Genomic DNA, 24894 nt, shown 5'->3' on the forward strand with positions numbered 1-24894 from the left:
GATTTTTTGAAGAAATCGAAGGAATGGTCTTAGACGTTTCATTGGCTTCAACAGGATGGCGCGCAGTGCATACCATATTCGATATTTTGCGTACCAAATTCAACAATCGTTCAGTACCAGCGTCTCGGTGTTACCAATTGGCCACCTTCGGGATTTAACGCCATTAGATTTTTTTGTGTCATGAAGGGCCGATGTTATGCGAACAATCCATTATCAATTCCGTTGAATATCGAGGAATCTGTTCGGGAGATAGAGTCAGAAAACTTAACCAAGGTGTTGAAAAACTGGGTTAACAGGATGCTCTACTCCGAAGTTAGCAAAGGCAGCCACATGAATGAAATCATGTTTCATAAATAATGGGAATATTTGTTCTTTCAAATAAATTAATATTAAACCGAAAAAATGTATTTTTATTTATTTTTTTTTTTGGTTTTGAATTTTTACTACTGTGTATATCTGTTTAAATCTTTTTTATCCCCGCAATTTAATTAAATTGCTTGTCGGGCATTTATTATGAGCCATAAACATATATACCTATGAAATGAGACTTTCACCTATTAGTACATAGATGTCGCTAGGAGTATTTTTAAATCTTCCCAAATGTCTTGTTTTTTCGTCAGTCATCTGTCAACAATATTCAGTTCATTATTTGTTAGGTTTTATACGACAATGCATTTTTGTCGCTCTTAAAAATGTCGAATTTCGTGCCTTCAAACTACGATTTGCGGACATCGTTGATTTTCTGTTATCAATTGAAGAAAAACGCTTCTCAAGCTCATCAAATGCTTATAGAAGCTTATGGTGGACATGCACAGTGCTTCAGGTGGTTTGAAAAATTCCGAAGTGGTGATTTTAGCATGGAGACCGAGGCCACCGAAAAAGTTTGAGGACGCTGAATTGCAAGCATTGTTGGATGAAGATGAAGGTCAAACGCAATAAATGATGGCAGAGCAGTTGGGAGTGACCCAAAAAACCATTTCCAAACGTTTGAAAGACATGGGCATGATTTTAAAGGTCGGGAGATGGATGCCGCATGAACTGACAATGTGACAATGCACCGCCACATCGAACAAGAACGACCCGGGAATCGGTGGAGACGTACGATTGGGAACCGCTGGTGCATGCGGCTTACTCACCAGACTTGACGCCTTCCGATTATCATTTGTTTGCATCGATGGGCCATGCGCTTTCCGAGCAGCGCTTCAATTCTCACGAAGAAGCCAAAAAATGGCTCGATGATTGGTTTGCGGCCAAAGACGGCCAATTTTTTTGGCGCGGCATCCACAAATTGCCTGAGAGATGGGAAAAATGTGTCGCTAGCGATGGCTATTATTTTGAAGATTCAATTTGTAACCATTTTTTGTAAATAAACGTTTGAAATTGAAAAAAAGTCTCATTTCATAGGTATACACCATGGTATGTTCAATCTGAGGGTGGCTTGGCTTCAATTGCTTATTCCTCTAAGTTACTTATATTTATATGAGGCGATTTTTTGGCAGGCGATAAACTCTTGAAAAATCGCCTGGCAAAAGTTGACCTACGGTCTCTTTTAAGGCAAGCAATTTTTTCACCAGATAATCTATGGATTCAACATTTACACCAGCGATATTGAATGGCCCTGTATTAATGCTGTTTTGCTGTCTTGCAGTCTGTTCAGTTTAATAACTTTCTCTGAGTGGGCTTTTCCTTTTTTCATTGATTACCTCGGCTATAGTTGGGAAAATGTTGGCGTTATAATCAATTTGAATGCAAAATTTTAATTTTACATTTATTAAAACAAATTATGCAAATTTATTAGCATAGGCATTGTTTCAATAATTTACACAAACGACGGGCAACAATAATTTTTTCTAAATGAAATGCAGAACAGAAAACTATATTTTCATCGTTGTCATATACTTGTACTAAACAATTGTCATTGCGGCATGTGAACATATCTTCAAATCTCCCCAAAATGTATTATAAAGTTACAAAAAAACAAAGTTCACTTTGCAGGTTAACTCTTTTTCTTATAGGGTCCGCACTTCTACGCAGAAACACCTGCTTCGATCGCGCTTTTAAACTTCCACTGTTGCAATGATAGCGAATTGTCGCTTTTTTTTGTTGGTAAAGAAAGTAAATTTGCAAAAATTACGCTTTTATTAACATGGCTGTTGAAGGCGCTTATTTACATACTTTCAATGCAAGAATTGAACTGCTAACGAGTTTTTCATTAGGAAATTTATTATAAATTCGTATTAGTGAAACTATTAGAATATTTAAACTGATTCATGAAATTGTATGTTTGTCTGAAATAAAATGAATCATTAGCTATTAAAAATGCCATGATTAAAGGCTGCTATGTAAAAGTTGGTGTATCTTATCAAAAAATTTACCCTTCATATCTAAGCATTAATAAGTTAACTAAATCTACGTAAAATAATTTTTTTTTTTTATTTAATTGTTAACACTCAAATTTCTTAATTACAGTCATTATACACACAAAAAGTGTGAGCCATTGAAATATTATATGAGATCAAGTTAATGCTTGCATTTACTTATGCATCAGTATACGCATAATTTCTTGCTTATTCCAGGCATATCTTAACTCAAAATAAAAATACCATATGTGTACTATTTGCCTTATCAACATAATATGAGTAGAATTATTTTTTATGTACAAATATCTGCAAGCAGTTCGTTTGACGCTTTTTCACAGAAGGTTCAGGAAGTAGGGCTAGATAAACTTCATGTGTGTATGTATATTACGTACCTCAGACAGTGGAAAATTTACATTTATCTACACACTTCATTTCAGTTTGTTACGTAAAATGTCTAAATAGATTTCTTTTGTCATGTTGTCTTCAATAACTTTAGTTTCACCAACACCTCTGCTACAAATACAACCTCATACCATCACACTTAGCTTCCCAAATTTCACTGTGGGAATAATGTTCTTGTTGTTAGGACTTTTAGCGTCATTCTGAAAACTCTGTTTGGTCCATCGAGAATATATATAGAATTATTTTTGTCTCATCACAAAAATACTGTTATCCTAGAATTCCACTGAGTGCGTAACGGCAGTTAGAGCAAAAGAATGCAGTTTGCCAACGTTAGCATGCGATGATAATGACTTTTTTCTTGCACTTCTTGATGAAAATTTGTGTTTTAAGAAAACTTTTCGGACTGTTTCGTGACTTACTGTAGGTACTTATATAGTAGCAGTAAAGAGCTTTCTTAACTAATTATTAACGTAACTTATTATTACAAGGTATGTTTCAAAGTATGCAGTTGGTTGGTTGGTTAAAGTGGTGATTCTTCCAGAATCCAACTAGCGCTTCCGCACCATTTTGTTGCCGGTTGTTGTGCGGTTTAAGAATCTTATTAGGTTGTTGAGGTCTAAGCCAGACAGTTGTTCGAGATTCTCAAGCAGCGGTTGGCCCAGGGTTAACATTCTGTCCTTCCATAGGGCAGGGCATTCACAGAGGACATGGAAGATCGTTTTCTTTTTCTCCGGTTGTTTACAACTGTGGCAGTTGGTATTGTGAGGGATGCCCATTTGGGCTGCTTGTTCTCCGATAGACCAAAAGCGAGTTATGACTGCCGTTAGTCTCCGACGATTGCTTGACGTTGTAGGTGGGCCATAACGTTCTGCTAATTTTGCATTTCGCTTGGTCTTTCCACCTATAATTCGCGATTCGGAGGTATTTTTGGGAAATTGTACTCTTGACTGTACTCTAACTTTATGGTTTTCATTCAAGGTGGTGAGGCTATTCCTACTTTGTTCTACCACTTTAGTGGTTGTAGTAGCCGAACCCAGTGCCTGGATTGCAGCTTGGCTATCCGAAAGAATAGCGTCTTTGCCATTAAAAAAGAAGATTAGTAGCCTACAGGCTTCCACACTACTTTTAAAAAAATAAATCCTATAATTTCCGCTCATGTCGGTTTGTCATGGCACAAGGCGAATCCACATAAGGTGAGTTCGCTATAGCACCTGATTTTTTTTTTCTGAGGATTCGCTGGGTGGGACGCCTAAGTGGCCTGCTTCTTTTTTATAACCTCATTCGTTTCTTTGTAGTCTTATTGAAATTTCGACAATCCAACTCCCAAATTTGAAAAAGAAAATACTATACATGTAAATGTTATTGTCGCTCAAACGAACTCACCTATGAATTCGGCTTGCCATGGCATAATGTTAAAATGATATTGGCATTTTATGTAAAATTATGTCTTCAAACGGCAAAAAGAAAACCAAGCGTCAAAGCTCAAATGCTGAATACAAATTAAGATTTTCTCTTCTCTGACAACGTTAATATATTTTCAATGCTTATTTAGATTCATTACAAGCATGTATATACATAAATAAGATATAGGCAAAACCTCTAAAATCGTATATGTATGTACTATTAACATTTTAGACCGGATTCTATTTACTATGAGCCAAATTAAAAAAGCAAATAGCATTGCCCTGTTTTTATAAGTAATCAACTATATGTTGTCTTGGATTCAGCAAGATCGAAGTGAAACTCCTGTGACTATGCCTATGTGAAGTATCTGCAATTTTATACAACTGGATCTTATTATTAAAGCCAAACTAAAAGTCGTTTTATAAAGTGATTGTCCTAGTGTAGAAGGTATCACATCCACTTATCCTTATAAAAGTACACTTATCCCCATCACTGAAATCTGTCAAGTATTTTAGTTTCTTGGAAGTTTTTGTTTTGATAAATCAGTTTTTCTAAATATCTCGATCACATCAAATATGACCACAAAAACATGTTCTGCAAATATCAATACACCACCTACCGGGTCCAATTTTTGGGGGAAAAAATATTTCCTTTTGTGTAGTTAATACACAGTATGAATCAAATTGGACCATACAACATTTTTTTTCGGAATCTCTCAATCCCAGCAACTTCTAGGCCAACCAAACCCATGACTCTCCCAGGGATGCTCCTATCGCAATCGAATAAATAGTAAAGGAACTCATAAACTACAAATAAACTTTCTCATTTCATATTATATAAGAAAATAACTTCTTTCAACTCTTTACAGCTATTCACGCGGTTTAGAAGCATATCGAATAAGTATCTATGTTAGATCGTCGAACGGTATGTCCTACGTTTATAAAACGTTTTCTTTTCATACATAGGTAAATACATTTCAATGCAATTTTTTTTTTTGCGTTGCTTCATCTTAATTATGCAAATTGCAATTATTTAATTCAATTATTCTCTCGGGATAAAAATGTTATTTAAAACGTTTTTCATTATTATTTTTAAGAGCAATTAAATTAGTTGTAATTTATAAAAAAAATAAAGAGCATTTATTATTTTTTGGAACTTAATATATACATTGGCGAGCATAACTGAGTGCATGAGTTGGAATTTTTTCGTAATTTTTATATCATTTACTTTTTATTTATTTCTTTATTCTTTAACTAAAGCTTTACTGATTTACTTTCGAGATTTAATCAAAATTTGGAAAATAAAAGCAATTTTCATCTCAATCTTGAATTCTTAATTTGAATATTTAGAAAATTTTCGAGTGCGCCATAACGTGGTTCTTGAAATTTTAGTAAATCAAGTGCAAGTTTTAGGCGGTTAAAAATCACTTAGACTTACAGAAAAACTTTCGGGAAAAAATCAACTCCAAATTTTAAAAATTACACTTGTTATATGAAAAACCCGCAAAAGAAATCAATACAAAAAAAATTTAATCAACGCGCCTCTTTAATCGCTTGAAACTTGCACCTTCGCATACCGAAATTCAATGAGCTATAAAATTGCCAATTTTTCTGGGACATTTTAACTCGTTTTTTGACAAAAAACAGACGATACAATCAAGCCACTCAATACAGATAACATAGCTGTGTGGCATTTATGTAAATTATGCTTCTATAATAAGCCAGTAAATCAGATGGACCCGAGGTTGCGTAAAGTTTAGTAAAACAATTGTATAAATATTAAACAAAATGTGAACGTTTGCAACGGATGAGTGGGGCGTGAAGGGTGGGGCAAGTAAAAACTACTTGCATTTTTGTTTTTACTATATTAATCTTAATCATATTGAGTGTGTGTACCCTAAAATAACTAATTCTGTAAATTAGAAAATCGACTAAAGCATTATCATACTGAAAACAAAACAAAAAAACCAAAAGCAAAATGCATCATTCGCCGGGGTCACTTTACACAGAATGACCAAATATCTCACTTATTTAATGGGCTTCTACATACATACACACATACACACATACATACATATGAATGCATTTCACTGGGCCCCCTAAAATATAAGAAAATAAACTTCCATTGAAAAACAGCAGATACGAAGTTAAGTACAGAGATAGAGATGAGCTCCAACTTATTTTCAAAATTCATCACAGGCCACAGTAAAAGTATGTTGGAATATTTTACAATTCTAATTTTGTCGAAGATATCAAAAGAAAGCGTAAAACATTCATTAACAGACACACTCGTATATGTACATACATATGTGTGGAATATGAAACATATGTACAAATATCTAAACAATTTCGTTCTGGACAAATGTGCGAACACTGATAAACATTCCCCCAACAAAATGTTATCTTTGGTAGTTGTTATGCGATCTTACCATAGTCTAGGCCAGCAACAAATGCTAGTACGAGTAAGGACAGCTTCGGCAACCGGCTCACGTACATTTTTGCTGTTTTTTTATTGTTTTTGTTATTGATTGGTATTTTTTTTCTCTTTCGAAATGATAATAAATTTCTTGAACTTAGAATTGAATAAAGTGCTCGTATGTATATGTGTATGTATATTTTAATTCTATAGCTTTTCCGTTATCACCAACAAACACTTATCGAAGTGGTTAATAAGAAAGACTCGAACAAAATAATATCGATGTATTCGAGTGTGCAACGTCGTAGTAATAAAAATGCGAATTTCTTAATGATTTCGATATAAATTTGCACGAATAACAAAATTTTATTTATTTTTTCGCGTTAAAATATTTGATTTCTATACGCGTCGATGATCACGACCGAAATGGGTAAACGACTTTTAAAGCGGGAAATTAAATTGGAAAACGTTTCTGTTATGAAGCAGTGCGACTTGATTTCAACTTGATCTTGACTTCACGAATGTTGCTAAAAGACTGTCTCATCGGCTGGCAGCAGATATCTGAGAGAGAAGCCACGCAAAGCCAGTAGCAGTAGTGAATCAACAAATAAGTGGCTAGAAGTTCAATGCGCAGAGTAATATAGTAAATGGTGACGCATTTCGTTGTGAGCAAATCGGATGTGCTAAGAGCGTGGAGTACTATTGTAATTTGAGGAGAGTGAGTTGTTTTCTCTGTGGTTTTGACTTGATTATTTTAACGTTCTACATACTTATATATAAACTGTTTTTACTTTTTGTCAGTCTATCTATATACATACATACATATATAAAAGTTGTTTAAGAACAGGCACTACTGCTATATGCGTATGTATGTATTTATGTATGAATATCCTACATAAAGTCAGTCGAAGAACTACTACCATGTTTTCATGTGAAAAACAGTTATTTCTTTCTTATCATATTTAATATTTTAGGCAAAAAAAATAAGAACAAATTTTATGAAAAAAAATTTGTTTGATTGTCAGGTGTGGGGTTCGAACCCACGCTCCCTCTCGGGAACCAGAGCTTAAATCTGGCGCCTTAGACCGCTCGGCCAACCTGACTACATTCACTCAGTCGCCAAATTCACCATAAATAACAAATATCCTATTATTCACAAAAGGGAAATTTTAATTTCTTTCCTGGTTGTGGTCTTTGCTAAATTAGTGTGTTTGCTAACTAGGGGGAATTAGATCGTTGAGCTCATTTATTTAGAATACAATTGATTCTGTGGAAAGTGTAAAACTTTTAATTTTTATAAATGCAGTAATGAACTTCTTCTCAGCATGACTATGTATTTTTTAATTAGTTTAATACTTTTTCTCTTGTTGTTATCTGTAGGTTTCTGTCTAAGAACATTTCATCTATAGCTTTAAAATAAATAATGCTCATTGTCAACAATTAGTTCATATGGATCAGAAGTCACGCTAATAATTTAGTAGTTAATTTAGCTCACTTCATATTTTTTGTATGTTGTATACAAGTATGTAAGCATGCACTTACATGTGCGCTTTGTTATAAAAATTTGGGCATACGCATTACAATTAGCAAAATACACTTACTGCAAGTTTACTATAAACTTATCTCAGTAAGCTCGGCAAGTATTGTAAAACATAAATAACAATTATACATATAATCAACAAATTTCTCTCTTATTAATCAATTGCTTTGATTTTGAATTATTAATAATTGCTTATAAGCCATGCTAATATGCATTGGTAGGTTGAAGAATAAAAAAATCGGATTTGTACAGCAACGACTGTATCCAGTGAATTTGTACTAACCTACAGACGAAAAGGCACAGGTTCGAATCACACCTCAATAAATTTAGAAAAAAAAACCATTTTTAATACACATGTTATTACATATGGCACAAAATTAGTCAGCCTATCAGAAGATTTATAATTTTTGCAAATAGCGTTCTACGTATATGTGAACTAGTCAACTGCAGTATAGAAGCAGGCGAGCAATGGAGTGCGTAAAGGTCAAAATAAAGTTTTTCATCACTCAAAATCATTATCTTTTTTTTTCATTTATTTTATACACACATCTGTCCATTGATATTAAGTATGTTGTTTAACAATTTGGTCAGGATTTATATACATCGCTTAATGGTCAGTGTCAAATGTGATAAAATTAAAATAAACGAAATAATATACAATACAAGTTTCACTTTACATGATTACAATTGTACAACTATATAACAGCATTTTAACTATTTATTTTTACATATTTATTGTTTTTACATATTTATAGTTTTTTGTTCTTTTATTATTGTTTTTCTTTTTTAATCTAAAACAAAATTTATTGAAAAAAAAAATTATGATTATGCGCCACCATACAGATATTCTCTTCTTAATTGACACGATAACCACTTAGGCGATTTTTGCCGAGTTTAATAAAGCGCGCCAGTTACTTTCTTTCTCGTGCTAACTGGCGCCATTTGGACACACCAAGTGAAGCCTAGTCCTTCTCCATCTGATCTTTCCACTAGCTGCTACCACATCGAATACTTCCATACAGATATTGCCTGTTATAACTTAAGCTAATTTTGTATCTTTTTCATTCAACAACTAAAATTAATTCTCTTTCATCCCGAATTATATAGTACTTCCTGATATTATATGAAAGTATTGTATGTGGATATAAATATATTATTTGGGGGAAAAGAAATCCATTACTTTTGCGTAACATTTTTGCGCAAATGGTTTAAAACTGTTTTATGGTCGATCTTTAGCTCTTGGGCGATGCTAAGACTACTAACATGCCCGTTAACTTCGATTATTTCTATGATTTTATGGCCATTTTCTTGTCTGAACGAATTCGACGAAACCAAAATTGCACTTAATTAGCTTTTACAGTCTCGACACCACAAACACCATTCACAATTTCAGCGGCTTGGCTTGTATTTTCGCCTTTATCAAAGAAAAGCTGTAAAATGTATCGAGTTTTCTTTTTGTTGACTTCCATTTTTAACACCCTGTAACTCACAACTGAATGAATCAAACAAAAAACAGCAAAATATTTTTTTTAGTGTGAAATGTCACCTTGACCACGAGCATAAATTTTAAATTGATTGATTGATGCTTACGAGATTACAAGGTCCATTCGATCAGTTCAAGTTTTGATTACTTTTTCCAATACATCTGAATAATGTAAATGAGCCCAATGAGCCAAAATGCAACGCAAACGATGGTCATTTGGTTTCAATTATTACATGAGTTGTATTTCATAGACACGTAAGCTAAAATTCCTTACGTAAATTTTTCCACGTAGTCGAAACACAAAGTCCAACAAGTTGAGAATGGCGACGAATCGACATTTCGGCGTCTTTTTCAGCACTTCGCTCTATGAACTTCGCGAACATATTTATTTTTTTCAAAGTAAATTTTTATAATTTGGAAGCGTTGTTTTGGCGTTAAATGATTTGTGATCAAATCATAGTTATCGATATCGATAGTTCCAGTGCAGATAAAAAACACCCTTTAACAGTCAAAACTTTTAATATGTCGCGCTGCCCTTCGTTTTGTACTAAAATTTTTATGCCATCCGTATTTCTAGAAGATAAGTCCCAAAGTTCCCGTACTCATTAACATTGGTGAATGACTGAAATGGTTGCTAAATTTTCTGAAAGCAAGAAAACAAACAAAAACGAAACAGTTTCTTCTTGTGACAAAAATATTTACACTTTTTATATCATTTCATATTCATTTGTATAGTTCGTTTTGTATAGTTTCGTTGATAATGTTAACAACCGTTTTTTTTATTTTCTCCGCGCTATTACCTTCTAAAGAAATTTCATCATTTTGCCACTCTAAAGCTCAAAACTAAACAACTCGGGAAAGCCTGGAGGATTCGGCCAAAGTGTCTAACACATACGGGTTTACATTTTCTCCTAAATATACATATAAACATAATTGCACTCCGCTGGTGAGCACTGCTTTTGTATTCCTTAGAAATTTTTATTATAATTACAAATTTATTTACTAAATATTATATTAAATATTAATCACAATTTATGTCTACGAGATGGATGTGACGACAGACAATTTTTTTATTTTTTTAGACTGCTATCAAAGTTCTCATTGCATCATGCACTCAAACACTTGCCAAAGCTACCGTCGGTGAAAATATTGCGGATTGTTCGGAAAAATTTGTATTTTCGAACTAATTTTGAAAACACTAAATAATAAACTAGTTTACTTCAATGCTTGTTGGAATGGCAAAATCGCGAAAATCGTGACACAGAGTCTTTCGTAGGTTATAATAGCTGCCATCAATCTAAACCAGCCTAAATCAAATCAATCCATCTTCTCTAAATGAGAAGAAAAAGCAAAGAAGTTAATTAATGGAAAATTGTCTTCACTTGCAAAGGCTAGAAGGTAGAAGAAGAGATACGAGCTGAGTTCGTTAACCAATTTTTGTGATGGCTTACATACTTACTTTCTTCATTGTTAAAATTTTCCTTTTTATCGTTTCTGACTATAAACTGTCGCAAGGTCAAAAGTGCACAAAATACCAGATTCGACGAAAAGCATGGGAACTTTGTTCTCAAAAGGTTCAGCCTTAAGTTTTAAGCCCAAAGTAGAGGTGCCATAACCATAATGCAATACATTTGCTAATGGAACCAACATATGGACAACACTGTAATCGATTAGAGGTTACATGCCATAAGTCCGTAGTCATAACCATAGCCATAGAGACCAACTGAATTTTGGTTTTTCGCCGCAACCATAACCAGTTGCATTGTGATTTGCTGCGTTGTTGTTATCTGCACTTCGGCATGCACAAATATGTGATAGTATATGTAAATATCAGCTGCTTATAGATAGCTATAGCACCAATAATTGATGGCGTATATACATATATCATTATGGTTAGTCCTACGGTTGAGCTTTACTGATGGATAATTTTTACTGCCTAAAATTTCTCCAGTACAAAATGAACATCTCTCTTGCATCTAACTGTCATTTTGCTCTCTCAATTTTTGTGTGATGGATAATTTTTTGGCGTTACCGAACGCATATTTGTCAAAATTAGGAATAACCTCCGAATTTGTATGTTATTGAACGATATTATTTAATTTTTGTTGTATAATCAAGAGAGTTTTTTTTTAATTTTTTTTTTTCAAATAATTTCCTACATTTATTCATGCAGTAGTTCATTACACAAAATTTGTCAAAAGCTTGCTTACATTACCTTAACTCATAAATGATCACTGCAACAATGAGACCAAATAATACTAATTAACCGTTGAAAACACAATTCAATTTATTTTTTATTTCTATATCTATTTTTTTTAGTTAGTAATACTTTTTACCTATACCTATGCTTCAAAAATTTAATACCAAAATAAAATCTGCATTTAAAAACGATTTTGAAGTGAAACTTCTTAGGCGATGGACGAGCGAGAATGGAGAGTAAAATTTCAAGGTCATGCAACGTTTTGGGCATTTTCGTTACGCGAGAGAGAAAAAAGATATAACGTAGAGGAAAAAGAGAAAGGCTTTAGGCTATTTTTTCTGAGTTTTTCCTTGCGGTTGCTAATTTCTAGTGAGAAATAACTCTGCCTACTTTTTGGCGCTTGTTTGTTGGTGCAAACTTGTATAAAATATATTTTTGGTGCCTATATATAGGCGTTATATTTCCTTGGTGCCTACTGTTTGGGGCGTTTCTTTTTTGGTGCCTCCTTTTTGGGCTCATTTCCGTTTCCTGGCTAGTGCTTGTGTGTACTATAAAGTGCTATCCATTCCGGCGTCGGATTTATTGGTATTGCCTTGCGGTAATTTGTGCCGTTGCTGCGGTCCTGCAATCGCTACGTTTGTGCGGGTGATAAACGCTCGGAGTAGTGCGCGTTGTTGCCACGGTTTGTGTCCGGCGTTTACCTACACCGGTCGACCCTTCTCAGTTTTTTGTAAATTTTGTCTATTTGTATTATATGCAAATGTTGCGAATTTATTTAGATGTATATTCTTTCTCTCCCTCTCTCTCTCTCTCTCTCTCTCATTCTCTCTCGGGTCTCTCCCTCTTTCTTTGTCTGGCTTGAAAGTTTCACTTCTGTTATGTGTACTACGCTTCACACACTTTTTTATATATTTTTCTATTAAATTCATATTTTATCGCTTCATTAATATACATTCACTTAAATTTGGACATTGTCTTAGTCATAAATTTATTCCAAATAAATAATATTTGATACAAATTCTGATTTTGTTATTTTTAAACTAGTTCCGCCCAATTAATCGACCCAAGTCCATGTAGCTTCCTTTAAAATTTCGACTTTAAATGTAAAATGCAAGGCTAACGAGCTTTAAAAAAATGGCATAACAAGTCCACTCAATGACAATGCTAACTTACCATATTTAACATACTTTTTCACACCCTTTGGCTACAAACGACAAAGGGGCCAAGTAATTTTTGTTCACACTTCACTCTTTTATTCTTTAAATCTGGTCCCGTGAAATCTCTAATAGTTTGGGGTTGTGAAAAAATTAAATTTTGTCAAAAGAAAAGTTTGATTGGGAACGCAAATTTGTTCTACTCTAATATGGCTTTTGTATGCGTTTAGATTGTCTTCTAAATTTTAAAATGTTTTCGAATTAAAATTTTTACAAGTATAAATAAATGTAATGTAAATAAAAATAAATTCTCGGTTGTCAGGTGTGGGGTTCGAACCCACGCTCCCTCTCGGGAACCAGAGCTTAAATCTGGCGCCTTAGACCGCTCGGCCAACCTGACTATATTTCCACAAATACACAAGTTACCACTTAAGCAATATCCTTCTCATATATACCTACTATTGGTTTGCGTTCAATATTCGTACAGTAGCAAAGTCAACAACCAGCACAAGTGCTAGACAAAGAACGTAATTTAATAGTACTTACGTTCTTTGCTACAAATTAACCCTCTAGTACCCAAGACCGCCTGTAGACGGCCTAAGTTTATTTCACGCTTATTCCCTTTTAAAATACCATTTCGTTACTTTTTAAACTCTTTCTAATTCCGGAAAGTCCCAAAATTATTGCTGGTGCATTTGCAGCAGCGTCTTGTTTTTTAATCAGCCGTCATAGTCATTTGAAGTCGGAAAATAGTGAAAAGCGGTCAAATTAATTATTCTGCAAAAGTGGTGTATTTTAAAAATTAAATAAAAATATTAGAAGTGTATTTAGCGTATAATAAAAATTATCATAGTGTTGCTGGTTGTGTTCAAAATACGAAAGTTAAAAATAATAACAAAAAAAAGTGTTTCCTGTATTTTATAAACCTTTGAAGACAGCCCGTCTAGAGGCGGTCCTGGGATAACTCGGAATAAATAACATTATGCGGTAAGTTTGAAATTTTGATATTTTTAGAGGGGGGCTAAGCTTAAAGTTTTGGTTTTTTAGAAATGGATCAACGACAAAAGTGTAAATTATCATCCCTCAATGATGAAGATATTGCAACATTTTTGGATTTATTGGAAATCGACGATGATACAGACGTGGAAGATCTTTTAGACGAAGATGTGGACGATGCAGAATTACCTATCGACACTGGAATTGACGAGGTGTTTAACAGGGCGGTAAATTTGTCAGATTCTATGCTGGAATCAGAAGTGTGTGTCAATTTATGTCTCGTTGATCATTTCAATAACAGGTTTCAGTCCATTCCGATGACTCAACGTTTATGTGACGATGAACAAATGTGCGCACCGAAGATGAGGACTTTCCTTCGACAATATCTGCCAGATAAACCACATAAATGGAGTATAAAACTCTTCGTTTTGTGTGACTCCTTCGGATTTTGTTATAACTTCGAAATATATTGCGGCGCAGGAGACAATGCTGTTCTGACTGATACACCAGATCTTGGGGCATCAGCGAATGTGGTGGTCCGATTTTCCCGTAATATTCCAGATTTTAAAAACCATATAACATATTTTGACAACTATTACACGTCACTGCCACTTCTGGTTTATCTAAAATCACGCGGAATACTTTCGCTGGAAACTATTCGTTCAAATCGAATTCCGAATTGCAAACTTCCGACAGATCTTGATCTCAGGAAACAACCCCGTGGATATTCAACTGAATTTTGTGGATCTGCTTTAGGAGTTGACATTTCTTTATCAGTTTGGAAGGACAATAAAATAGTGTGACTCGCATCGAGTTACGCAGGCGAAAAGCCCTTCCAGAATGAAACAAATGTTATAAATAAGGTGTCGCGGTTCGTCCGCTCAGAAAAAAAATTTGTTGATGTCGATTGCCCCAATGTAGTCCGTGAATATAATAGTCATATATGGCGGGCGTGGACCTCATGGATGGACTAATTGGGCGATATAAGATTCCGGTAAAGAGCAATAAGTACACAAACCGACTTTTTAATCACCTGCTTGATATGGCCATGGTAAACGCTTATGTTTTGTTCAGAAGAATTAACAAGATTGACACGCATGCTAGGCAGTACTAACTGCCGAACTTCCGGGCAGAGATCGCATACGTACTATGCAAACAACAATATTCTTCAATTCCAAGAGCTCCAGGTCGTCCATGACAAACTCCTCAAGTAAAATTTACTGGAAGAACAGCTTACTTACCTCCTGACGACGTTCGCTACGACGGAGTTGGACATTTTGCAAAGTTTTTATCACGCACCGGTAAAAAAAGGTGCGAATATCCTGGCTGCACCTCCGAAACTCAAATCGTGTGCCGAAAATGGAATCTGAATCTTTGTTTTTCCCAGCAAAAGGACTGCTTTCACAATTTTCACCATAAATAATTTGCACCAACTGCCTATTTATGCTCAAAAGCATGCCTTTCTTTTGTAGACATTTTTCTAAAACTATTTGAAATAAGACTGACTGTTTGTTTTGTATTGATTTCTGTTAAAAACTTTCTGTTTTGTTCAATAAAAGTACGTAATACACTGAATTTGCAAGTTTTTCATTTAGATTTTTTTGGGCGTTCTTTCCCAAAGCCGCTTGCAGGCGGGGTAAGGTTTTATCCCTATATAATCGGATCAAGGAACAAAATTTCACTTTCTTGATAAAGAACCTATAATTTTACATAATCCCCACCCAAAGCAATTTTTTTCATTCAAAAATAAAATTTGGGCACTAGAGGGTTAATATGATACATACAAAGCCTGCAAACGTTCGAGGAAGGAAACTTCTCGGGCTGCACTAAAAAGACCAAGTGGTGTTTCCAATTTTCCTAAGCTAGTATTACCAAATGAGAAACGACTGACGAATTTAGGTGAACTTGCAAAAAATTGTTTATAGGGTTACGATAATTCGTTTTACAAATTACTTTAACTTTTACTCATTAAAAGCGTTTTGAGGTTCAGAAGCGATCCCATGTGACCACAAGTTGTTGTTGCAATAGCACAAAACATTTTCAGAATTTACTTACCGTTATGAAGTGAATCATTGCGTTATGTTTTTTTTTTTTTGTTTTTGTAACTTAAAAATGCAATGGAGAAATAAATAAATAAATTTATTTTGTCTTAATTAATCAACTTAAAAATATTTGTAAGGTGAACGCTGACTTTATTTTACATAATGTAGCTCATAAAAATTATAGAGTCCATACCCCGATTCGCATTGACGAAATATTTGTCTTAGTGAATCGATTCTTAATGCATTGATCGCTTATTATCAGAGACATAAATTTAGCTATAATTGTAATTGGAGGTTCTAGTGGTGATGGAGAAGTAATTGAGTTAAAATGAAGTTTTCGCTTCATTTTATAGTGAAAATTGTATTAATTTCCTTCTATTTTCCAGCATTATGAAAAAGTAGCAGCAAATAGAAAATAGACTGTTGGAAGGGAGTTTATTAAGATACTCGTATGGGACGAAAAAATAAACGAGCTGCGTGACTGCCCAAAAATAAAATTCTGCGAGCAACTTCGGCTGCCACGTCATAGGGCTCTCGGCAGACGATTTCTGTCCGAAGTAACATGAGCGGAGATGATAGCGGTCACCATATTTGTACTGAAGGCTCAAAGATGGACAATGAAAAGTGATAGAGGACATAAGAATTCCGCTAAACTAACTATACACTTCGACTGACTTGAGCGTATTCGCGGAAACCAATAGATAGTGGTCTCTGACTACTAACTGTAGAGTCTTCAAAGCGCTCTGGCCAAGACTGAATTTTAAAAGGATAAAACGTCTGCTTGGATTCAACAGATCAACTACCAGCGACTTCATAGGTGTTGTAACGGGTCACTGCAATATTGGCATCCTAGCCAGTAAAATCGGTGTATGTTACAATGACTTCTGCAGGAACTGTGGAGATGAAGAATTTGAGTCGATATAACACCTCCTCTGTGAATGTCCTAAACTTCAAAGAAGCCGTGCCAAATATCTTGGTGACTATTTCTTTGAAGGCCTGGAAAATTTGCAAAATGTCTCACTGGAAGGACTAGTTACATTCTTAAAAGGATCTATGTGTTGATTTTTTTTCGTATATCACCAACACAAATTCAGTTTTTTTGTCACACATCCCTTGATTCGTTAGCCTACCATCTGATTCTGCCAAATTCGCTAAGAGCCGGTTAACGGTCTGATATTGGTCAGACCTCTAAAATCTTTTCACTGTGAGTTTACTGGCGCGGCAGTCCTAGACCGGGAAAAGCACGAGTTCTTACGGTACGTAGAACCGACTACCAAGGGAATGGATTTTAGGTGTTTCTACCTCTGGTTTAATATATGCAAGAATAAAATTACTTTTAAGAAATGTATTCTTAGAAATGAAATATATTATATAATAGGAGTAAATAGAAGTACGAAAAATAATCGGACTGTAGAGCATGCAACGATTACGAGCTGGCACTTTATATACAAATATTATAAGTTGGTTTTAAAAACCCATTTAAAACATACTCCTGAAAATTAAGTAGACCCCACTGGTGAAACCAAAAAGTGAACATCTATAATAATTTCAAGTATAAAGTATTTATTTTCCATAGTATTCATGTTAGCTGTGGTTTTGTATACATAAAATTATAAATAGACATTCTTAATACGTAAGTTATTCGCCCTATCTTTTGCTAGTTATAACAAAACATAGCTGCTTTTTTATACTGTTATCAGTAAAGTAAACTAAGAGTCCATAAGAATTACTATTCCATATTTGTATGCCAAAACGATTTAGAGCTTTTTAATAAAATACATACAGGCATATGTTCATGACGTACACATAAAAGACACATTCATTTAATTACTCTCTAGAGTTGTACATTACTACTGTACCTCCATACACCCGCATAGTGTGCTTGTGGTGTTGAGAAAGAAGACACAGGTATTGAATAATTTTTAATTGTAGATTGGATTTGAGTAGTAATTTAAAGTACATGTATGTATGTGTAATGTACTGTTGTATAGGAGGCGTATAATATTTCTGAGAAAATGTTGAAATGTTTCGTTTGCAATATGTAATTATAGAGCTCTGTGCTCACATCAAACAATAACGTTTCTACGTAACTTTTTCAACTTTTTGCGTGCGAACGAGATTTTTGACATTTTTCTATATTGTTCAAAAGCTGGTTTTAAAATTCGCAATTTATGTAATTATATAAGATATCTAAGCAACAATGAAAATAGTGAAGCTACATACTTTTTCTGTTGATTTTATAAAATTTGGTCTTCCCTAATTTAAAATTTGCAACGTTTTACATTTTCATTTATAGCAACTAATGTTAATATAACTTTATAAACTCTAGCAAATGGTTCGTTAATACTTCAATTTAATTAAATACATTTCTTTTACTTCAAAGTGTGCAACAATTGAAATTACGCAACTTATATTAATTTATTTTCAGTTATGTATATATCAGGCAGCCAAACATAGAGTAGCAATTTGCCAAATCTAACGCTATTATTACTGCTAAATTTATTTCCCTTGCTCTTGTTGATACATTGAAAGCACATTGACCGACGGTTCTTAATTTGTTTGGATATCAAAAAGTGGTTTGCAAAAATACATACACTTACAATTTTAGTAATCATTTATTTAACTACTTTTGATTTATTTGCGATTTCAACTGAACAGCTGAATTTTATGTCAATTACTTATTTAGTTTGCATTTCCCCCATTTGCCTCACTTCAGTGCCAGATGAGAAGAAGAGCGTTTGGGAAGCTCGATGGTTTTCCTTTTTAGTTATTAGCACCTAAATTTTTATATGGTTTGCCCCCGTTACGTTCCCATTCACGATTAAATTCATGCTCTAAAATCTCAGCGCCACGTTTGCGTGTCAGACCGGTCTCCTCCAGGCTGAGTTCGCACATCTGCATGTCATCGACGCCTGTATAGATTACAAGAGAAGAAAGCATTGTGCATATTTAAATGTCAATATTTTTAAATACTTAAATAAAGAGTATTTTTTTTAAGAGTTTGAGAGCTTAAAAAGATAATACAAAACATAAATATTGTTGAAATGATTCGTTTAGTAGGATCTGGTAGATAATTTCATGGCATTTATTTTTTCAATATGATATACGGTATATGTCCGCAGCGGCTGAACCAATTTTTGACTACTTTTTCCAATAAATCTGAATAATACATCTAAATGAGCCCAATCAGCAAAAATGCGATGCAAAGGATAGTTAATTGGATTCAATTCCTGCACGCGCTGTATTTTATAGGCACATAGGTCAAGATCCTTACGCAAAGTTTTCCACGTAGTCAAAGGACAAATGCCAGCAAGTTGACAACGATGACGAATCGACATTTTGGCCTCTTCTTTAACACTTTGCTCTATGAACTTCGAGCACCGATTTTTTTCCCTCCAAAATGTTGATAGGCACATAGGTCAAGATCCTTACGTAAAGTTTTCCACGTAGTCCAAGGACAAATGCCAGCAAGTTGAGAACGATGACGAATCGACATTTTGGCCTCTTCTTTAACACTTTGCTCTATGAACTTCGAGCACCGATTTCTTTCTCCCAAAGTAAATTTACATTACTGAACAGAAATGTATAGTACACAGTTTGCCATTCTCAGCTGTCGAACCATAGTTGTCGATATCGATAGTTCTCATGTAGCTAAAAAAAATTCCTGATATAGGACGCATGTCTTTTTTAAGTAATCACAAATTTTGCAGAATCTCTAGTCATTCCGATGCATCTATTATATTCTTTAGATCTAAAAGTATAACTCCTTACCTGCCACTAACAATATCGGTGGTTTGTCGGCATGCAATTCCATTTGTCTCGCTATCCATTGCCCATCAAAGTGTGCATACCAGAGACCACGTTTGGCTGAACGGGAATAAAAAGAGTAGTTTGAAAACATATGTATATAAAAACTTTTAAATCCTTTATACTCACTATTTTCAGGAGCATTAGCCCGCATGAATGGGATACGGAAGTAACGATGTTGAGCAGTTGTGATTTCCTGTTTCGGATGTGCGAGCGGTGGTGCCTTATAAGCTGTATAAATACAAAATATATGTTTATATGAATAAAAAATACATCAATACATTCATCTTCCCAAAAAAATTAACTATTCTAAGGCAGTAGAGCAGAGCTACCAATGTGAGCGCAAAATTTTTATTAAAGTGTTTACGCTCTTCGCATTTACAATTTCCAACGTCTCGCTGTTGCTCTTCGTAATGCTGTTTAAGTTATGCTTTAAGATTGTCAACACAATTCCAGCATTGAGGCGTTTAATATGAATTTGTAAAATTTTAAAAATTCCATTCCCATTCAAGGCAAAACATTTCCAATTCGTTTATATGTATTTCCTGTTTGTATCAAATTCCAAAAATTCGGTATTTATTCCACGATCTGTAAACGAAAACTGAATCGCTGCCAGCGTTGCCAACGCTCATCAGCTTCGAAAACACGAGTGTGCATAAAAGCCAGGCTGCAAAGTATGGCTTCTAGGTCCATGTCCTAATCGCCTTGCTCGTTATTTTTCTTTATTGCACTAAAGAGGGTGATACAGTTGGTACTTAGTTTGAACAGGACAGGCATGGACAACAAGAAGTTTGTTCGCATAGTTTGCAAAATGGGCTACTTAGAACAATTTGTTCATGAAATTGTTCATGCAGAAAATTACCCCAAGTAGAACTATTGGCAATTCAGGGAGTTAATAACGCTTAGCTCAAGAGTAATTGCAAACATTTAAATACACATAGACAGCTAAGAGGCTCTGGATGCTTGTGATCATACCACAGTCTAATCTGAAGCTATAGCGAATCACTTCACTGCTTTAAAGCGAGGCGAGAAAGTATATGAACTTGCAAGAAAAGATACTTTCGTATTACTATAAATCCACTAATTTGAAATGTTAGTCACTATACGTAGGCACGAAGGGGAATCACGTCAGCTCTTGTAAAACAGCCAAACTGTGTGTGCTGATAGACAAACTGGCAATCAATCCAATCTAATCTGGGTCTATGTATATTGAATAAAAAATAATATAATTTTTGTGTAATTTGTTTTTTTTTTTTATGCTTATCTGTGAGAACTGTGTCCGGTAGATAAATAAGTTATGCAGCGCCCACTCCATACTTTAAATAATTCCTAATAATTATTATCAAATAATATAAACCTGCATTTTTCGCTCTCTCGATATTAAAAACAATTTTATAGGTATTAACAATTTTAAAGCAGAGTTTGTTAATACTATTTCAGCACAGGCAAAGCACTTCGTTGAAAAACGCTGAATGAACTTAGATTACTTTATTTGCATAGAAGTAGCCCCCTAATCCTTCCATACCAATTTTTCAAACGCAGAATTATTTAAATCTAAATTGTACAGAGAATTTAATTTTAATTGAAACAAACTTATTCTTATCTGAAAGTAGAACTTGCCGGCCTAATTAACGTGACAAAGTAGAAAATATAAATATAATCTGACATTCCAAACATTATCAGCTTTTTCCATTGTGTGAGATTGTAAAATAATTCGTCACCTAAAATTTTTTATACCAAAGTTAAAATATTTAAAACTAATTTTTATGAAATTTTGGATGTTGTTTTTATAAAGTTTCACTTATAATTAAGTTAATTGCCACTTTACAGTGATTTTTAAAGATTTCAACAATTAAAGCCTAATTGTCTCAGGTTCATGAGCATTTCACGGTTTAACTCCAAGTTTTTTCTGTAGTTGGATGGAGGCATTTATAATAATGGGGCGAGAGTGTGAGAAACTTTTAGTTGACTCTCAATGAGGGTAGAAATCGATTACAAGTTTTCAAAGACTTCACGGAGGTCCTGCTATGACTGGGAACAAAGTAGATGTCTTCTAGAATGATTTGAATTGTAGCAGAAATTATTTGAAGAGCATGGAGTTATGCTGCATTATCTCACTATGTATCTAATATAACTATTCTACTATGTAGCATCAGACGTCATCATATCGCTAATTTCCTTCATTAATGTCATAATCGAAAAGAATAAATTTAGATAAGTATGCAGAAATTATCACAAGCTCTGCTTTTATAATGTGTAAAAATGCATGGTGATAACTTAGACGAAAATACACTCTTGGACAATAAAATATACAGTCCGGTTCACTTGATTAGAGGCAATAATTTTTATGGAAGCAAATGGTTATTAAAGCAACCGTATTTGATGTAGTAATTCAAGAGAAGACTGTACTTTGCTCGAAAATAAACATGCATCCAAATATTATTCCATCTAACGGTATTTCGCAACACTAAAACTTCAATAGCTGTAATTCTGTGGTTGATTGATTGGTTCTCTTGAATATAGGCGCTGTATTGTCACTGTATGTGCGACAGTCGCCCCTCGGCAGGCAATGGCAATACTTCGAGTGTATTTCTGTCATGAAAAAGCTCCTCATAAAAATATTTGCCGTTTGCACTCGGCTTGCAACTGTAGGCCCCTTCATTTGTGGAACAACATCAAGACGCACACCACAAATAGAAGGAGGAGCTCGGCCAAACACCCAAAAAGGTGGTACGTGCCAATTATATGTATATACTATATATATATAATTCGGCAATTTTTCACCAATATTTCAAAATTTCCAATCAGAATTTTCCGAATAATTTTTGATATGCAGTTTTATAGCGCATTTAATTTTCGTAGCCCATTAAATTGAAAGCTGCAAGTGGCTACAAAATACACCTGATTTGTGAACTTTTTTTTGCTATTAGTGTCACGCATTTTCTTTCATACAAAGTACGATCGACAATTGTAAGAATCGTCTTTACTTTTACTTATAGAGGCATAGCAAATTGGAACGTTGAAGCTGTTTTTCTTAGCATTTTCGTTTTTTTTTTTTATTATGAGCGATATATTGACGCAGAATAATTTATCCCCTTGCAGCATACATTTTCTGTGCTTCCAACTAGCTACTTATTCGATTCTTTAAAATCTCTTTCAAGAAATACATAACCACAAAGATGGAAGTAAGATGTCTGTCCCACACATAATTTAATTATAAAAAACATATATTTCTTACCTGCTTCCATTACGCTTTTGGGTGCTCGTTCGTTCTCCTCCATGGTAGTGCGTTTGCGGTTCTTTGCTTTCCATGCATGATAGACCTTCAAGCGACGGTGAAACTCCTGACGGCAAGCCTTTAAGCAAAATATCAAAATATTTTAGATGCATTTAAAATATATTAGAACGCTTGAAATATATTCAGCATGGCGCTCACCTCAAGCAACTCAATATCACAGGAAGTGTTAATTGCATCACGTAATTCCGAGTATTTCCATTTAGACAAATCGTATTTCTGTTTACCCAAGGCCTGTTGCTGAGCGCGGACGTTCTCAGATCTGAGCATATGAAATTTAATAAACACAATTAATTCATGACAAATAACAGATCATTAATTTATATTTGAATGAAATGATTAAATAACAAATTTGTTATGAACAAATGATTCAGTGATATACTAGCCGACTGCATGTTGACTTAGTTCTGAGAATACGTATTTGCAAGTTTAGTTAAACGGCAGTATTGGCAATGAACGAAACGGTAAGGTGATGTGAGTTGGGTGCATATGTATAGAGCTATTATTTGTGTAAAACTATTATGTGTGTGAAAATTTACATTGGCGAGAACAAATTATCATCATTGTCTGAACAAAGTGTTTGCGACTTATATACACAGCCCAGTTTTTCGATATTTTGTATACTGTAATGTATTTCGAATGTTATAAATTTAATTGAAAACTTCTTAAAATAGACAACCTTTCGAAGTAAAATACTTCCGACCGTGTTCAAAACCAGTATACAAAAAAAAAAAAAGATTATCAAAACTCAACACGATTTTTGAGCGATTTCAACCTCTAAAGATTTTGCTTGAAAAATGGATACTTTTGTTGACAATTTTTAAAAATTTGTTAAATTTTTCTGAATTTTGTACAAACTTTTAAGGTTTTTGTAACACAATGAACAATATTTCTATAAAATACTAAAGAAAAAAACTTAGCTTGAAATATATTGCAAGTATTGTAAGAAGATAAAGTTACTTAATTATGTAAGCGCAAGTGTATGTACGTATGTGTATATTTTTTTACTCAGCACGACTGCCATAATTCGCTGGCACTGGACCTGATGATGAGTTGATTAGCTTTGAAGAATCAAAAAAATATATATATGAAAAATTTTGCCAAAAATGAAAATTCAAAACCAAGTGAATTTCAATGAATTTGAAATATAAACCTTTAACATTTTAATAAAGTTTACCAACTCACTTATTGAAATATCGAGATGCAAACGTTGCAACACCTCGTGTAAAACTTTTGCGAAAAAATATAGATTTAATAAAATTCAAAAAAGGATAATCCATTATTAGTAGGTCTTTAAATCCAATTTGTTTGATTATTTGTTAGTAAAAACTATTATTCGAATTCATAATAAAATACAAAATAATAACGTCATATGCTAGTAAAAAACATTTATTTAAAAAAAAAAACTAAAATACATAACAAAAAAATAAGCGTGCAGTTGTGTACCTGATAAGTTTGTTCGGAGCCATGGGAGAAACATCATTTTGACCACTGAACGTAGAGAGAATAGAAATTTTGTAAATATGCAAAAAAATTCAAGAAAATGAGTACATATAGAATAATCAGAGGAATTTCTTGTGTGGTTTATGGCGATATATTAAAATATAAAATATAATATACACAATTTTAGATATATTGAAACCTAAATTAATATATACAATATATATGCAGATGTTTGGGTAGCGGAAAAATATAATAAAATGTAATAATAATTTTAAAATAACAAAGCATTGGAAAGAGCGAAAAGTATTTACTTGTAGTATATGGTTGTCTAAAAAGTTCAGTAACATATTTAA

General features: G+C 33.8%; 2 protein-coding genes and 2 non-coding genes across 10 annotated transcripts in view; all 4 read right to left on the reverse strand.

Moving 5' to 3' along the window:
• The window catches only part of LOC128871979 (uncharacterized), a 30175-nt gene extending 23042 nt beyond the window's left edge, over window positions 1-7133 (reverse strand). The window contains exon 1 of the mRNA XM_054114201.1: window positions 6595-7133. Within this exon, the coding sequence (XP_053970176.1) occupies window positions 6595-6661 (67 nt within the window). The 5' untranslated portion in view covers window positions 6662-7133. The remainder of the gene's footprint in view (window positions 1-6594) is intronic.
• Window positions 7134-7600: 467 nt separating this feature from the next.
• Trnal-uaa (transfer RNA leucine (anticodon UAA)) lies at window positions 7601-7684 on the reverse strand. The gene has a single exon. It is a non-coding gene; the product is annotated as a tRNA-Leu (tRNA).
• A 5590-nt stretch (window positions 7685-13274) lies between these two features.
• On the reverse strand, window positions 13275-13358 carry Trnal-uaa (transfer RNA leucine (anticodon UAA)). The gene has a single exon. It is a non-coding gene; the product is annotated as a tRNA-Leu (tRNA).
• Window positions 13359-17534: 4176 nt separating this feature from the next.
• The window catches only part of LOC128871980 (myosin heavy chain 95F), an 81890-nt gene continuing 74530 nt past the window's right edge, over window positions 17535-24894 (reverse strand). For 4 of the 7 annotated variants that reach the window (XM_054114208.1, XM_054114204.1, XM_054114209.1 and 1 more), the window contains exons 15-21: window positions 24545-24589; window positions 24284-24328; window positions 23240-23360; window positions 23042-23159; window positions 19933-20034; window positions 19768-19863; window positions 17535-18908 (exon numbers count right to left, since the gene is read on the reverse strand). In XM_054114208.1, coding sequence (XP_053970183.1) covers window positions 18760-18908; window positions 19768-19863; window positions 19933-20034; window positions 23042-23159; window positions 23240-23360; window positions 24284-24328; window positions 24545-24589 — 676 coding nt within the window. In that variant the 3' untranslated portion in view covers window positions 17535-18759. Of the gene's footprint in view, window positions 18909-19767; window positions 20035-23041; window positions 23160-23239; window positions 23361-24283; window positions 24329-24544; window positions 24590-24894 lie in introns of all 7 variants that reach the window. The other 3 variants (XM_054114202.1, XM_054114203.1, XM_054114206.1) reach the window with 2 other exon arrangements.

This window comes from Anastrepha ludens, chromosome 2, assembly GCF_028408465.1.
Source record: "Anastrepha ludens isolate Willacy chromosome 2, idAnaLude1.1, whole genome shotgun sequence".
Classification (NCBI taxonomy): domain Eukaryota; kingdom Metazoa; phylum Arthropoda; class Insecta; order Diptera; family Tephritidae; genus Anastrepha; species Anastrepha ludens.